Raw genomic sequence first — 17564 nt, forward strand, 5'->3', positions numbered from 1 at the left:
AGGAACAATGGCCGTTGCTCGGTTCTGAGGCTGTTAGGTTGAGCTGTTTACAGGGTAGCAACTAGGAGCGTCTATCTCATAGCGTGCGTTGACTTGGGACTCACTTGGTCTGATGCAGCTGCTAGGCTGGTCTCTCTCTTTGCTGAGAGCCAAAGCCAAGGGAGGAAGATTCTCCCTTGGGTGATACCTCTTATACTGCAAAGGGCTTTGCGCTCTTTTGGGAGGGCCTTGAACTTGGCCTCAACTAATTGGGTCATTCCCAATCATCGGTATCTATTTTCCTCCAATAGAGGGGTGGTTCCCTGATCGCTGGGCGTGTCCTGGTGACTGTCAGTCAGCTTTGTCTTAGCTTCTTCTGGCGCCGGGGAGTCTGTCCTAACATTGTGTGTCTAAATGTTTCCCTTTTGTCCCCGGAGATGGCTCATTAGTATGTGAATCGTTTGGTAGTTTCTGTCCTGTCTGAGCGTTTAAGGTTCTAATCAACAGACAGAGCTTGCACCTGCTTGTTTCTTAGCATTGTCCAATTTTCCCTGCAGTCTTTGTGGGTGTCCATTTTGTAATCGGGGCGTGGCAATCCCAGATGGCTATAAGTGCCTTTTGTGATCTCCGTCCATTGCAATGAAGTGCTTTTAAGTGGAATCACTCTTTTAATGTAGGAAATATAGCCACCAAATTACACCCAACAAGTTCCTGCAAATAGTAATGGGCTAAGGTACCAGCGATACTCTTTTACTGATGATGATTGAGGAATGCATGTTGGACTGAGAGGTTATCTTGTCCAACTGAGGGAGAAGTCTGATGCCTAATGTATGGGAATAAACTGTGAACAAAAATGGGAGAAACTCAAGTTGACAATATAGAAAGTCACCGAAGAGAGCTGCAGACAATATTCAGTGGTACAGGTATGGTAAACCGAGAATACGTTTTGAGTTATTTTAGCTCAGAGAGATGACAGCATCAGTTCAAAATAGTGAAAAGTTCATCTAATTTTTTTTGTCATAAGTGTACTCTGAGAGGTAGACCCATGCATTAGAGAAATTAGAATAGTGAAATAAAGAAGAATGCAACACAGAGCAGGCTGTTCGACCCGTCATTCTTGTGTTGCCTCTTCGAAGGAGCTATTCAGTTAATTCTACGCCTCCTGCTCTTTCCCCATGTCCTGCCAACTTTGGCTTTGCAAGTAGTTATCCAATTCTCCTTTGGAAGTTATTGTTGGAGCTGCTCCCACTGCCCCTTCAAGAAACATGATCCAGATCAAAATGAGCATTGGTAAGGAAGAGAAGGAAGTGAAGTACCAGGAGCGAAGATCATTGGGTCATTAGGCTAACCTTTCCTTCCATTCTTATTTTCAGTGTCGAACCAGGCGAGGAGATGACACTGCGCCCAGTCACTGCTGATTTTAACATGACTGACGTTTGTGTGACTATTGTGCTGCTCACATTGCTTCTGCACACGTCAAACCAACCAGCAGTTCCAGATAGTGAACTTGCCCTTCTCGGTGTAATATGTTACAAAAAGGGCAGCATGATGGCACAGTGGTTACCACTGCTGCCTCACGGCGCTGAGGTCCCAGGTTCGATCCCGGCTCTGGGTCACTGTCCGTGTGGAATTTGCACATTTTCCCTATGTTTGCGTGGGTTTCGTCCCCACAACCCAAAAGATGTGCAGGATAGGTGGATTGGCCACACTAAATTGCCCCTTAATTGGAAAAAAAAATGAATTGGGAACACTACATTTAAAAAAAAAAAAAAACAAGTATGTTACACACCACGCTGATGTTAAATGTGAGGGTAGCCCAAAACCCAGAAGGGTAACTTGGAACACCAGCTTGTAGTGTGTGTATCTTTTCTGGGATAATGTGAGGAATGGTGTATGACCCAGAGAGGAACAGACCAGTCATTGTATGAATAATTAATCAAGAATACTTATTCAATGATAGGAAAATCAAACACACACGACAAGAAGGGCTATGATACACTGACACTTAAGTAGATTGATGACTATACACAATTTTACATTTAATTATCCCTTGATCCCCAAACCTATGTCACCTGAACTCTGAGACGCCCCGTTTCTCAAACAACATCCAATATAAGTAACTTTTATGAGCTAAATCCAGAAAATAATTACCACAAGCAGGAGACCACATCTGGGAAATGGGCTGCAGGTTTAGGGAAGGTGGAAAATTACTACTTCTTTCGGGAGATGATGGGGATATTCTCCGGCCGCGTTCAACTGAAAATCCCCGCCCGAGGTCAATACGCCTTTACACAGTCCACGTCCTACCCGTGGTGATCTTGCAGCGGTCACGGGCGCGGCCGAAGAATCCAGCTCTTTCTCAGTAACTTGATGCAGTTCTGGGTCATTGCCCGATGCCGAAATTGCATACGACGATGGGGCGGAGAATCCCTTTCGGGGATTCGGGGACGGCGCCTGTTTTTGGATGCTCCGCCCCTCCAAAACAGCGTCATCGGTGAGTAAGCCGCACGCCTTTGGGATGGCCTCAGGACGTCACCTGAAGGTACTCCCCCGATGCTCCGTCCCCAATGGGCCGACTTCCCCGAAGGCATGGGACACGTGTGCCATGAATTTTCGTCAACCTCGCGTGGCGGCTGCATGTCCAGCGCCACCACAGTTGAGGGGGGGGGGGGCGCCGTTCCACAGGCCGGGGGGGGGGGCTTCGGAGGGGGCTGGGGGGACTGGTGGGGGATGGCCCGGAGGTGACGAGGGGAGGTACAAGGGAGGCACTATCTGGCAGACCAGGTCCGCATGCGGCCGTCGCTACGCTGTATGGCGCGACTGCTGCAGGTCGTCACCATGCGCACGTGTGGCCATGTACCCGGCAATTCTCCGACCGTTTCTGTCAGAAACGCTGGGGGTTTTGCGTGGGGTTGCTAGCCCCCCACCCGGCGGGGCATCAGTGCGGGGGCGGGGCATCAGTGCGGGGTCGGCGCTGACTTTTTCATCGTAAAACTAGACTCTTCCTCCGGACATAGCCTCAAAATCGGAGAATCCAGCTCCAGATGTTAACTGCCCCCTCTCTCTCTCCCTTTCCTTAATTAGGGTTCTAAAGTTATAACTTTTCTTTCCCTTTGATGTTATTCACCCTGTGGAGTTGGCTTTTGGCAGGTACATGTACATTTCCTTATCTCTTCACTTTGAAGTTGCCACTTGCCCATTGCTGTCTCCAAGCACAGATATAAATACCTGTTTTCCACTAATAGACAAATTTGCATCTCATCATTTCTCCAGAAGTCGGCCTCCAATCAATTCTGTTTCACTTTGTTTGACATTGTATTTTTAAAATCTTACTTCCACAATTCTTAACTTATATTTTTGAACTAACTGATGGGGAACAAGTGTTTAGTTTAATGGAAGCATTTCTGCCTGGGATTCAGAAGGTACAGAGTTCAAATCCAACCGTAGACAACCTAGTGTTTGTGGAGACCAGAATTTGACCCATAATTCAAGGTTGATATTCTGCGGGTTCCTTGCATCTGATGGGTGTGATTGACCCGTGCGCCCCCCCCCCCCCGCCCCCCCCACCCCCACCCCACACCACCACCATATTCCCTCCTATCTTAAAGCACTAACCCTCTATCGACTGATATGAAGATGGCTACGATCGTGGAAGGAGTGTTCATGTCGCAGTGTCTCAATCCGTTATTCAGCCTGTGAATCTTTCCTCTGCTTCACACACTTCTTTTTCCAAGGGAATATTATAAAGATTCAATAACAACTGAGTGTTTATTTAAGTAGAAAAGCATTAAAGCTGGGTGATTGTTTTGGGTAAGAGTCTGTAAGTCTTGCTGTCAGTAAGTTTAAGGATGTTGGAGAATGGATTATTTTAATTTTAAATTGAGTATTGGTTCCATGCACTCCCAGAGCAGGCGTAGAATGAATCGGATGCAAAGGAACATGGCCTATGCTTGTGTGGGAGTACATTCAAAATTAATCTGCGGAAGCATTATTTCAGTGAGTGCTTGATCAATCTGTGGAAGAGACTCCCTGGAGAGGTAATGGAAGCAGTTTGTATTGAACCATTCAAATGCAGATTAGAGAGATTACTTTCAGAAAACAACATTTTAGGATCGAGTCTTACTTGGGACATGACATGTTGTGAGTGTCGAGCATTTGTGAAGAATAGGTGACTTTTGACCATCTCTGCTTGGGGACAAGTTAGGGTAAGAGCAGTGATGTTTAGGATGGGTTCAAGTTACGGTGTGAATCAAGACTTTATCTGCTTATGATGGTGTCCTTTGAGGAAAGAATACTGGACAGGTTACCCAGCTGGCACCCTGTTGTTTAAGTCCTACTATGAGATCTTGTACTGGAATGGGACTTGACCCCCTGACCTCCTGACTGGAAGGGCAAAGGTGCTTCTGGCTGAGACGGGTTTTACTGGTCAGAGCAGTTTTCTGTGGCTCCCTGACATTAGTTGAGTGTTATGTCCATGATTGCATCTGAACTCTCTCAAAATTTTGTTTACACATCACCTCTGTGTTTGCTAACCTACGCTTTTGCTTCTGGTCTGGCAATGTCTGGAATTTTTAAATTTCCATCATTTTTACATCTCTCCATGGTTCGCCCTCCTTATCTCCGTAGCTGTCTCCCGTTCTACAGCCATCCATGATTTCTGCGCTCCTCCAATTCTGACCTATTGCTCATGTCAGAATTTAATCGCTGCACCTTGTTGGCGGTGCCTTAGCTGTCCAGGCCCTAATTGCCCCCAACCCAATGAACTTCTCCTCAGTCTCTCTCCCTTCCTGTAACACATTCCCTTAAAGTCCACCGCTTTGGCAAAGCTTTTGTTCAGTTGTCCTAATATATTCTTTGTGCCTCAGTGTTACATTTTTGATATTAAAACTTCTGTGAAGTACCTTGGGATGTTTTATTATGTTAAAGATGTTATATTAATGCAAGTTGTTGTAAATGTACATGGGCAAAGGAGGGAAAGAGAATTGGTTTAGGACATACAGGGGTTCAGAGAGGCACTAACTGCCCACTTGAGATTCACAAGCCGTCTCTACTTTAAATCGATGATGGAATAAGTTGGAGGTGATACGGTGGAACAAGGCCTGGTGGCGCAGAGGTTAGCGCTGCTGCCTCACAGCACCAGGGACCCGGGTTCAATTTTGGCCTCGGGCAATCATGCTTGTGGAGTTCGCATTTTCTCCCCGTGTCTGCGAGGGTTTCCTCCGGGTGCTCCGGTTTTCTCCCACTGTCCAAAGATGTGCAGGTTAGGTGGATTGGCCATGCTAAATTGCCCCTTGGTATCCAAAAAGGTTAGGTGGGGTTATGGGGTTCGGGTCAGGGTGTGGGCCTAGGCAGGGTACTCTTTCCAAGGGTCAGTGCAGACTCAATGTGCCAAAAGGCCTCCTTCTGCACTGTAGTGATTTTATGTTTCTAAGTATGTTTATTGTTTAGAATTGGGATTTATAGAACACTTTATGTTCTTCCAAGTCTGAAAGCCCATCACTGACGATCAAGTTACTTCAGTGATACAATCACCATTGTTGTTCAGATGAATTTGACAAATCAACTTTTGCTCTGCAAGGTCCCATAATCAGAGGACTCAATTGACCATTTTTAATCTGCTTCTGGTGATGGGTTGAGGCGAGAGTATAGGGCAAAAGACTGGTAATAACATCATGAGATACCACTAAACTGGCAAACGGGGGCTTTGATTTAATGCTTTAGCTGTACTGTCCTGGAACATGTTGCCAAATGTTTATGCAGTAAATTCCCCCCATTTGTGTGGGTTAAGTTCCTACTAAACCTGGCAAATGTTGAACATGCTTTTCAGTGCGAGTCAATAGGATAGGTTACAGCAATGCCAAGGCAGCTTTGGTTTGTGAAGTTGCTGTCTGTTGACCACAATAGTCTTGCCTTCAATTCTAATTATAACCATACTAGTCATAGATGTTTTTGCAAAGTCCCTGTATGCTGTGAGTAACAGCAATCTACCTATGGACTCAGCCCAGATGAGTAGAACCACCTTCGCAACTGCTGTGTGTTAGAAAGCACAAATCCTTTGAGTCTGGGAAGATTTATTACTTTTATGGTGTCTTGCCTTCAGTAAGAAAGGGCAAAACTTTAGGAACAGTGACAGTCTGTTGTCAGACTAGCTTGCTCAGCATTTAGTGTGTGCTTTTCATCCAAGTTGAATTAAAGACGGAGCAAATCCTACCCATTTAGAGTATGACAGATTGATTCAAATTGAGCCCCCCTGGGTAAAGAATTTGGAACAAGCTACGAGACTACGAGCAGTTTTTATTTCCAGTGTAAATCAGGCTTTTGTTTTATTTCAGCATTTCCTAAAGATGCCTTCTACTTTTTTAATGTTTAAGACTGTGGCTGAGAGAACAATCAGGCCCACAATGGGTCATCGGATACACAAAGGCTTTAGCGCGGGGAAGCGAAGACCCCAACAACGAATGTCACCAAAGACAGGATTTTATTGAAACCTGAATACAAACCTTCTGGACTAGAAACCAAATTGCATTCACATCCTTTTTATATTGATGCTGGCATTCAAAAATATAGTGCACGTGAATAATATCACAGAGGCCATCACAGGCTAAAGTATGGGGAAGCTGAATTAACATTGGCAAAGATGCTGTTCTTAAACCATCGTCGTTTCAATAACTGCACTTCAATTAGGCCTTTAAAACTGTTTCAAGTTTGCCTGCTCATTCTGCAAATTAAAGATGGCAGCAAATGGGACAAATTCACTTCTTTGACATGATTCAAATTATTTGTAGTTTTAAAAAATATTGCCCTCTACCCCGGATAGTGCCTGTTGGTGATAACTCCCCAAACTGCTCTGTGATTACTCTTGAAAACTGAGTTCCAAAAACCCAATTGTTGAGATGGTGAGATTTATTCTGTCGCTGTTTGAATCTCTCGTTGTTCAATGTGAGGTTTTTGATTCACATTTTTATTGTTCCTCTCTTTGTCGGACAGGAGAATCTGGTGACTCCTACTTGGGATCAAGACATGAGGACAGTTCTGATGATAGCCAGAGTTTGAGCCATGCTCCATCAGGGCTCTCGGACAGCGTTTCGGTGGCCTCTGATAACCAGGATGATGGTATGTAGAATTTCTTTACTCACTGTCCTCACATCAGTATGTGAATCTGGCCGTGCGGTCTCGGCCTCTCGTGCTGTTTGATGCTGATCTACCAGGAGCCTGATAAGAAACTGGCTGTCAGCAGCAGAGTTAAGGGATGTTTATCTTTGTTAAGGGGAGGGTTGTGGAGAGATAGCATGAACTCTGGAGCTTTCTATACAGGCTCCAGGAAAGCTGTGCCGTGTCATCTCCAGAACGCAGGAGAAGGGAGCGAAAGATTAAGCAATGGGATATTCTCGGGCTGCACTGAACTGTAGGGAAGGGAATTGGTTGATCGACTGAAAATCTACTTTAATGCCCAGGTCAGATTCTTTTTCTAACTCTGGGCAACATTCACTTGTCTCCAAATAATGGAATTGCTGTTCAATATTGATTTAAAAATATTTGATCTGTGCAGTAGCAAAGAATGAATATTTATCAGTTGTATGCAATTCCAGTACAGCGACTCTCTCTCTCTCTCTCTCTCTCTCTCTCTCTCTCTCTCTCTCTCTCCCTCCTTTGTACTGAGTCTGGGTAACTGGTCTTTGCTTCGATCTAGACACCAAACATAAGGGAACTAGTTTTCCCCATGTTCATTAGAAGATTGGACTATTGTTCCCCAAAAGTGGAATTGTACATTTGCCATTTCAGTCAGCCTGGGTCGGTCTCGCTTCCTGAAGCCTGGACTTGTTCATGCTATGAAGGTCCAGCCAGTAGAGGCAGACGTGTGTATTTGCAGTCTCCAACATGCCTGTGGTGTAAAAATAGACCCAGGAGTGAAAGAATCATGAGGCCAGTTTATATGGGTTCGTAGCTGTCCTCATATACAAATTAGGAGCAGGAGTAGGCCGTTCAGCCCCTTTGAACCTGCTGTGCCATGGACAGTCATAGCTGACCTGATTGTGATCTCAACGCCACATTCCACCACCCTCCCCAATAACCTTAGATTCTTGACGAACAAGGGAGTCAATCTACCTCTGCCTTTCCAAAGATTCATGACCTTCTGAGACAAAACATTTCTCCATTTCATCTTAAATAGGCAATCCCTTATTTTAAACTGTGTTCCCTAATTCTACCCTCTCCCACACGGGGAAATATCCTCTCCGATACCGTCCTGTCAAGTCCCCTCAGGATTTAGTATGTATCAATAACATCACCACTTATTCTCCTAAACTCCGATGGATATGGGCCCAGCCTGTCCAACCTTTACTCATAAGATAACAACATCCCACAATGAGGTCAAAAAAGCCACCCGACAGCTGAAGGACAACAAGGTCTCTGGCGCAGGTGGAATCCCCGCAGAAATACTAAAATGGGGCGGAGATGCATTCTTGACAAGAATCCACAACCACATCGTCCTTGTCTGGAAGGAAGAGAGCATGTTGGACGATCTCAGAGATGCCTTAATTGTGACCATCTTCAAGAAAGGAGGCAAGCCTGACTGTGGAAATTACAGAGGGATTTCCCTACTCTGCGCCATGGGAAAGATTATCGCGAGAATACTCCTCAACTGCCTCCTCCCAGTGGCTGAAGAGCTCTTCCCCAAGTCTCAGTGCAGCTTCCGCCCAACAAGAGGCTCAATGGACATGATCTTCAGCGTGTGCCAAAACCAGGAAAAGTGCAGGGAGCAGCATCAACCTCTGTACATGGCCTTCTTCAATCTTGCAACGGCCTTCAGCTCTGTCAACCATGAGGGATTGTGGAGCTCCTCCTCAAATTTGGCTGCCTGAGGAAATTCGTCACCATTCTCCGCCTGCTCCACGACGACATGCGAGTCATGATCCTCTCCAACGGAATCACCACAGACCCAAAACGTGTGCAAACTGGGGTCAAACAGGGCTGCGTCATTGAACAAAGAACAAAGAGCAAAGAAAAGTACAGCACAGGAACAGGCCCTTCGGCCCTCCAAGCCCGTGCTGACCATGCTGCCCGTCTAAACTAAAATCTTCTACACTTCCTGGGTCTGTATCCCTCTATTCCCATCCTATTCATGTATTTGTCAAGATGCCCTTTAAATGTCACTATCGTCCCGGCTTCCACCACCTCCTCCGATAGCGAGTTCCAGGCACCCACTACCCTCTGTGTGAAAAAACTTGCCTCGTACATCTCCTCTAAACCTTGCCCCTCGCACCTTAAACCTATGCCCCCTAGTAATTGACTCCTCTACCCTAGGGAAAAGCCTCTGACTATCCACTCTGTCTATGCCCCTCATAATTTTGTAGATATCTATCAGGTTGCCCCTTAACCTCTGTCGTTCCAGTGAGAACAAACCGAGTTTATTCAACAGCTCCTCATAGCTAATGCCCTCCATACCAGGCAACATTCTGGTAAATCTCTTCTGCACCCTCCCTAAAGCCCCCACATCCTTCTGGTAGTGTGGCGACCAGAATTGAACACTATACTCCAAGTGTGGCCTAACTAAGGTTCTATACAGCTGCAACATGACTTGCCAGTTGTTATACTCAGTGCCCCGGCCAATGAAGGCAAGCATGCCGTATGCCTTCTTGACTACCTTCTCCACCTGTGTTGCCCCTTTCAGTGACCTGTGGTCCTGATCACCTAGATCTCTCTGACTTTCAATACTCTTGAGGGTTCTGCCATTCACTGTATATTCCCTACCAAAATGCATTATCTCACATTTGTCCGGATTAAACTCCATCTGCCATCTCCCCGCCCAAGTCTCCAAACAATCTAAATCCTGCTGTATCCTCTGACATTCCTCATCGCTATCCGCAATTCCACCAACCTTTGTGTCGTCTGCAAACTTACTAATCAGACCAGTTACATTTTCCTCCAAATCATTTATGTATACTACGAACAGCAAAAGTCCCAGCACTGATCCCTGTGGAACACTACTAGTCACAGCCCTCCAATTAGAAAAGCACCCTTCCATTGCTACTCTCTGCCTTCTATGACCTAGCCAGTTCTGTATCCACCTTGCCAGCTCACCCCTGATCCCGTGTGACTTCACCTTTTGTACCAGTCTATTATGAGGGATCTTATCAAAGGCCTTACTGAAGTCCATATAGGCAACATCCACTGCCCTACCTGCATCAATCATCTTTGTGACCTCCTCGAAAAACTCTATCAAGTTAGTGAGACACGACCTCCCCTTCACCAAACCATGCTGCCTCTCACTAATACGTCCATTTGCTTCCAAATGGGAGTAGATCCTGTCTCAAAGAATTCTCTCCAGTAATTTCCCTACCACTGGCGTAAGGCTCACCGGCCTGTAGTTCCCTGGATTATCCTTGCTACCATTCGTAAACAAAGGAACAACATTGGCTATTCTCCAGTCCTCCGGGACATCACCTGAAGACTGTGAGGATCCAAACATTTCTGTCAAGACCTCAGCAATTTCCTCTCTAGCCTCCTTCAGTATTCTGGAGTAGATCCCATCCGGCCCTGGGGACTTATCGTCCATAATACTTTTCAAGACGCCCAACATCTCATCTTTTTGGATCTCAATGTGACCCAGGCTATCTACACACCCTTCTCCAGGCGCAACATCCACCAATTCCTTCTCTTTGGTGAATACTGATGCAAAGTATTAATTTAGTGCCTCGCTCATTTCCTCTGGCTCCACCCATCGATTCCCTTGCCTATCCTTCAGTGGGCCAACCCTTTCCCTGGCTACCCTCTTGCTTTTTATGTATGTGTAAAAAGCCTTGGGATTCTCCTTCACCCTATTTGCCAATGACTTTTTGTGACCTCTTCTAGCCCTCCTGACTCCTTGCTTAAGTTCCTTCCTACTTTCCTTATATTCCACGCAGGCTTCGTCTGTTCCCAGCCTTCTAGCCCTGACAAATGCCTCCTTTTTCTTTTTGACGAGGCCTACAATATCTCTCGTTATCCAAGGTTCCTGAAATTTGCCATATTTATCCTTCTTCCTCACAGGAACATGCCGGTCCTGAGTTCCTTTCAACTGACATTTGAAAGCCTCCCACATGTCAGATGTTGATTTACCCTCAAACATCCGCCCCCAATCTAGGTTCTTCAGTTCCCGCCAAATATGGTTATAATTAGCCTTCCCCAATTTAGCACCCTTGGACCACTCTTATCCTTGTCCACCAGCACTTTAAATCTTACTGAATCGTGTTCACTGTTCCCAAAATGCTCCCCTACTGGAACTTCTACCACCTGGCCGGGCTGATTCCCCAATACCAGGTCCAGTACAGCCCCTTCCCTAGTTGGACTGTCTACATATTGTTTTAAGAAGCCCTCCTGGATGCTCCTTACAAACTCTGCCCCGTCCAGGCCCCTAGCACTAAGTGAGTCCCAGTCAATATTGGGGAAGTTGAAGTCTCCCATCACAACAACCCTGTTGTTTTTACTCGTTTCCAAAATCTGTCTACCTATCTGCTCCTCTATCTCCTGCTGGCTGTTGGGAAGCCTATAGTAAACCCCCAACATTGTGACTGCACCCTTCTTATTCCTGATCTCTACCCGTATAGCCTCGCTGCCCTCTAAGGTGTCCTCCCATAGTACAGCTGTGATATTCTCCGTAATAAGTAGCGCAACTCCGCCACCCCTTTTACGTCCCCCTCTATCCTGCCTGAAACATCTAAATCCTGGAACGTTTAGCTGCCAATCCTGTCCTTCCGTCAACCAGGTCTCTGTAATGGCAACAACATCATAACTCCAAGTACTAATCCAAGCTCTAAATTCATCTGCCTGACCCGTAATACTTCTTGCATTAAAACATATGCACTTGAGGCCACCAGACCTGCTGTTTTCAGCAACATCTTCCTGTCTGCTCTTCCTCAGAGCCACACTGGCCCGATTCCCTAGTTCTCCCTCAATGCTTTCACCTTCTGACCTATTGCTCCGGTACCCACCCTCCTGCCATACTAGTTTAAACCCTCCCGTGTGACACTAGCAAACCTCGCGGCCAGGATATTTATTCCTCTCCAGTTTAGATGCAACCCGACCTTCCTATACAGGTTAGACCTGCCCCGGAAGAGCTCCCAGTGGTCCAGATAACGGAAACCCTCCCTCCTACACCAGTTGTTTAGCCACGTGTTTAGCTGCTCTATCTTCCTATTTCTAGCCTCACTGGCACGCGGCACAGGGAGTAATCCCGAGATTACAACCCCGGAGGTCCTGTCTTTTAACTTTCTGCCTAGCTCCCTGAACTCCTGCTGCAGGACCTCATGCCCCTTCCTGCCTATGTCGTTAGTACCAATATGTACAACGACCTCTGCCTGTTTGCCCTCCCCCTTCAGGATGCCCGCTACCCGTTCGAAGACATCCTGGACCCTGGCACTCTTCTCCGTCTTCCTCGCCAGCAGCACTCCACCCCATCAACCTGAACCTCCTCGCTGGAGTGGAGCTAACCTTTTTAAAAAAATTAATTTTCCAATTACGGGGCAATTCACCTAGCCTGCACGTCTTTGGGTTGTGGGGGCGAAACTCATGCAAACATGGGGAGAATGTGCAAACTCCACACGGCCAGTGACCCAGAGCCACAATTGAACCTGGGACCTCGGCGCCGTGAGGCTGTAGGGCTAACCCACTGCGCCACCGTGCTGCCCTGGAGTGGAGCTAACCTACCGGACAAGCAGGAAATTGTTTAGTCTCCAGGCTAGAACTAAGCCCACCCCAACCTCTGTCATCAAGCTGCAGTACGCAGATGACACCTGTATGTGACCACATTTAGAGGCCGAGCTACAAACCATCGTCGACGCATTCAGCGAGGCAAGTGAGAGAATGGGCCTCAGACTAAACATCTGTAAAACAAAGGCCAGCAAGATCCACGGTGAGCCCTTGGACAATGTGGATCATTTCCCATACCTCAGGAGCCTTCTCTCGGTGCCAGCAAACATTGATGACAAAATCCAACATCGACTCCAATGCGCCAGTGCAGCCTTCGGAGGAACAGAATATTCGAAGACCGAGACCCCGCACCCAGCTCACGGTTTACAGAGCAGCCGTGGTCCCCGCCCTCCTGTATGCATCAGAAACATGGACAATGTACAGCAGACACCTGAAATTCCCTGGAGAAGTATCGCTAACGCTGTCTCTGCAAAATCCTGCAAATCCACTGGTAGGGTATGCGTACCAACGTGAGTGTCCTCTCCCAGGCCAATATCCCCAGTGTCCAGGCACTGGTCACGTTCGACCAGCTACGATGGACGGGCCACAGTACCCGCATGCCCGAGGTAAGACTCCCGAAGTCAGCTCTTCTCCGAGCTCTGCGATGGCAAGCGATCACTAGGAGGGCAGAGGAAACGCTACAAGGACACTCTGGAAGCCTTCCTAAATAAATGCAACATCTCCACTAACATGTGGGAATCGCTAGCCTCAGAACGCACAAGCAGGAGAAAAAGCATCCGCCAATCATCACGAGCATCACAGGGTGGAACACGTGGGGGCCAAACGTAAACAGCGGAAAGAGAGTACAGAATCCCGATTGACTCACCCACCCACCGGACTATTCAGCTACCGCAGGACCCATGTCCCCGGAGTGGAAACAAGTCATCCTCAACCCCGATGGACTGGCCAATACCTGCATACTAACCTTTCCTGATAACATGGACCAAAGTACCCAGATCCCTCTGCATCTTAGCATTCTATAATATCTCTCTGTTACTTTTCTACTTATCTTTGTATCATCAGCAAATTTAGCTACCATACATTTGGTGCCATCATCCAAGCCATTGATGTAAATTGTAAATAGTTGAGGCCCCAGCACTGATCCCTGTGGCATTCCACCCATCCTGAAAAGAACCATTTATCCCTAATCTGCTTCCTGTTAGCTAACCCATCCTGTATCCATGTTGATATATTACCCCCTACACTATCAGCCCTGATTTTGCATAGTGACTTTTAATATGGCACCTTGTCAAATACTTTCTGGAATTCTAAGTACAGCACATCCACAGGTTCTCCTTTAACCAGGTTTTTTGTTACTCCCTTAAGGAACTCCAATAAATTAGTCAGGCATGAATTCCCTTTCACGAAATCATGTTGACTGCGCTTGATTATATTGAGATTTTTTAAGTGTTCCATTAGAACTTGTTTAATAATAGATTCCGGTAATTTCCCTCTGACATCTTAAGCTAACTGTCCTGTAGTTTCCTGCTTTCTATTTGCTTTCTTGACTAGAGAATGCCCATTTGCTATTTTCCAATCTGATGGGACCTTCCCAGAGTCTCGGGAACTTTGGGAAATTAAAACCAACGTATCTATCTCAGCGCCCACTCCTTTCAAAACCCTTGGATAACATTCATCAGGACCTGTGGATTTATCAGAGACTATGTCTGAGATGCCTTTTTAAAAAGATGTGTTGAAGTTCTATGTGTCTTTACATTTCTCATAAACTTGTCTTAAGAACGCAAGATAAGAAATAGGATCAGGAGTGGGCTGTACAGTTCCTTGAGCCTGCTACACCTTCAATAAAATCATGGCTGACCTTCTAAATCAACTTCACTTTCCTGCCATATTCCCAGGATCCATGATTCCCTCAATGTCAAAATATCTATCAACTTCCATCTTAAATGGACACAATACTTTACCACCCACAGCTCTCGGCAAATATTTTCATGCCACTAAGTGAAGAATTTTCTCCTCCGTCCCAAAAGGTTGACCTGTTGCTGAGGCTATGACTCACCAGCCAGGAGAAACAGCCTCTCCGTTTTGTTGCCAACTATATAGAATCTGATGATCACTAGTTACAGACCCTCCAGTGGAAACAGTTTATCCCTATTTATTGTCAAAACTCTACATCATTTTGAACCCTGCTAGTAAATCTTCCCTCCACCCACCTCTTCCCCAAGGAGGACAATTGCAAAGTAGCTTCTCACTCTGGAAAGTAATTGAATTGTTGGGAGTGGAGTGTTGGTGCTATTGTAGCCGATGGTGAGTGAGTTCAGAGGTCTTCATCAGAGTGGGATGGAGGAAATATAAATGAAAGAAATGAGCTTAATGGAACTGAATTTGGACAAAGGAAGAACTTCAGGTAATTGTGGAGGCTTGTGACAAATAATCTACGTGCACTCTTGGCCAGGGCTTTAGTGTGACTAGGAAGGCAGGGCAGAGAGAGAGAGAGAAAATGCCCTTTGAAATGCAATCGGAAGTCAGATTTGCAAAGATCAACTATCGAGCAATGTCTATTTCAACAGTACCAACATGACATTTGCATTTCCCACATCTGCCACCCATGTGACCTTAATTGGTTGTTTTGAATGCGTATGACACCCCCTCTCCCCTGGAACAGGAGCAGGCATCCAGCCCCCCACCCCCCCCCCCCCCCCCCTCATCAAGTTGCTCATGGCTGATTTGTATCTTAACTCCATCTACCTGTATTTGTTCTGTAAGCGTATAATACCCCTTACCCATGTGTTTACAAGGTAAGGATTTCACAATTGAGCGAGGGGAAGACACGGTACATAAGCGAGCAGGTTTTCAATGAGCTGAGGAAATATTTCTCCTGTTGCTCAAGGTCACAGGAATGGTGTTAAATGTAAAACTCATATTTTAATAGCCACCTCTTCTAATTAATGTCCCGAACTCACTTGAATTCCGCATCCCCATCTGTTCTAAATGACGGATTTACTCGTTTTTGTAAATTGAATGCTGAGGGACAGGGAGAGAGAAAGAGAGAGAGGGGGGGGGAAAGGTGATGCCTGAAATGATCACTTAAAAGTAATACTGCAAAAAAAAATCAAGTAATGACAAAGTTCAAGCATAATTACTTTAATCTACAAAATGTGACATTTAATTAGAAATTAACTTTTAAGAAACTGTCCTCATAGTTCACCCTTGGGGCTTTTAAATAAAGAGTTTTTAAAAAATGCTTGGTGCTGAAGTTAATTAAACATGGGGAAATGATTTTGAACACCAGAATTAGCACATGCAGGGTCCTGGGAGTTCTCGCTCCTGCTTTGTGATACAGTTCTGTGGTATTGCATGAGGTGGTTGGGTGGGTTCAATGCAGGAAAGCAGGAGACAGACACCCACCTGCATGCTTAGACAGGAAAGTCCAACAAGGGTCTTGGTTATTTATTTGGCTCTTTATACATTTCTCATGCCTGAAATGGAAAAAAGTGGCATGACTATGAAGGAAGAGGAGGGGAGTGGGTAATCCTTTCAAAGAGCCAGCACAGACATTCTGGGCTGAATGGCCTCCTGTGATCTCTGATTAGATGGCAGTTGTTGCCTTGGTTGATGTAGAGATCTTCAAGTTGCCCCTCTTAGTGTCAGTTAACCCCACAGCTTATTAGCATTCACTTGAGGTTCTGGAAACCGATTTACTTGGGAACCTCTCGGTCTTTGAAGAAAAAGGCCACACAGTTTATGTCACCTTTCATGGCCTTGGAACACCTCTTTCCACCAATAAAAATGCTTCCAAGTGTAAGGCATGTTGTAATGTAGAGAAACACAGCAGCCAATTTGCACACAGCCGCCTCCCAGCAATGAGATGAATGACTGGATGATGAACTTTAGTGCTATTGTTTGAGTGATAAATGTTGACCCGGCCAAAACTGCCACGGAATCTTTCACATCAACCTGTGGGGCCAGATAGGGTTTCGGTGCCATTGGAAAGGTGGCGCCTCTGGTTACAGGCTGCAATCTTAAGAGGGGCTTAAACATAGGACCTTCTAACACTAAGGTGGGTCTGTTAACACTGAGCCAATGCTGATACCCTTGACAAAGCACAGAGTGTGATGGATGTGCACAATATCTGTTGGTTGTGACAACTCGGAGTAAAATTAGCTTGGCCGAATAGTACTCAGTGACTGCTCTCTCCGGTGGGTATGTTGCTCGCACGGCACTATTGAAAAAACAGGACAGGTCTCTCTGGCCAATAGCTATTTCTCAACCAACATCTGATCATTATCACATTGCTGCTAGCGGGATCTTGCTGTGTGTAAATTGGCTGTCACATTTCCTATCTTACAACAGTGATGGGCTGTTTGTAAAACGCTTTGGGGCATCTTGATATTGTGAAAGCTGCAATGGAAATGCCAGTTTTATTTCTCGTGGTTGCACACAACATTTTCCCTGTATTGAGCACCAAAAAAAAAAGAAACATTTATAGGGCGTCTTTCATGGTCACTGGATATCTCACAGCATTTTACAGCCAAATACATTTATGAAGTGTAGTCACTGTTGTACTGTAGCCAATTTGTACACGGCAAGACCCCACAAACAGCAATGTGATAATGACCAGATACCTGTTTCAGTGATGTTGATTGAGGGATAAATATTGGCTAGGCCGCTGTGACCACCTCCCCTGCTTTCCTTTTGAAATATTGCCATGAGATCTTGTGTCCTCAGTTTAATGTTTCATTTGAAAGCCAACACCTCCAACAATGCAGCACTCCCACAGCACTGCACAGCAAGTGCCAGCCTCGATTTTTGGGCTCAAATCCCAAATCCGAGAGTGGGACGTGAACCTTGAACCTCCTGAATCAGCTACAGCTGATTAACTGATGATCTTATTCAGACTG

At 45.9% G+C, this 17564-nt stretch overlaps 1 protein-coding gene across 1 annotated transcript in view; it reads left to right on the forward strand.

Moving 5' to 3' along the window:
- The window catches only part of LOC140398650 (src kinase-associated phosphoprotein 1-like), a 514762-nt gene that overhangs the window by 102580 nt on the left and 394618 nt on the right, over positions 1-17564 (forward strand). Inside the window, exon 5 of the mRNA XM_072487554.1 lies at positions 6967-7092. Within this exon, the coding sequence (XP_072343655.1) occupies positions 6967-7092 (126 nt within the window). The remainder of the gene's footprint in view (positions 1-6966; positions 7093-17564) is intronic.

This window comes from Scyliorhinus torazame, chromosome 21 (genome assembly GCF_047496885.1).
Source record: "Scyliorhinus torazame isolate Kashiwa2021f chromosome 21, sScyTor2.1, whole genome shotgun sequence".
Taxonomy (NCBI): domain Eukaryota; kingdom Metazoa; phylum Chordata; class Chondrichthyes; order Carcharhiniformes; family Scyliorhinidae; genus Scyliorhinus; species Scyliorhinus torazame.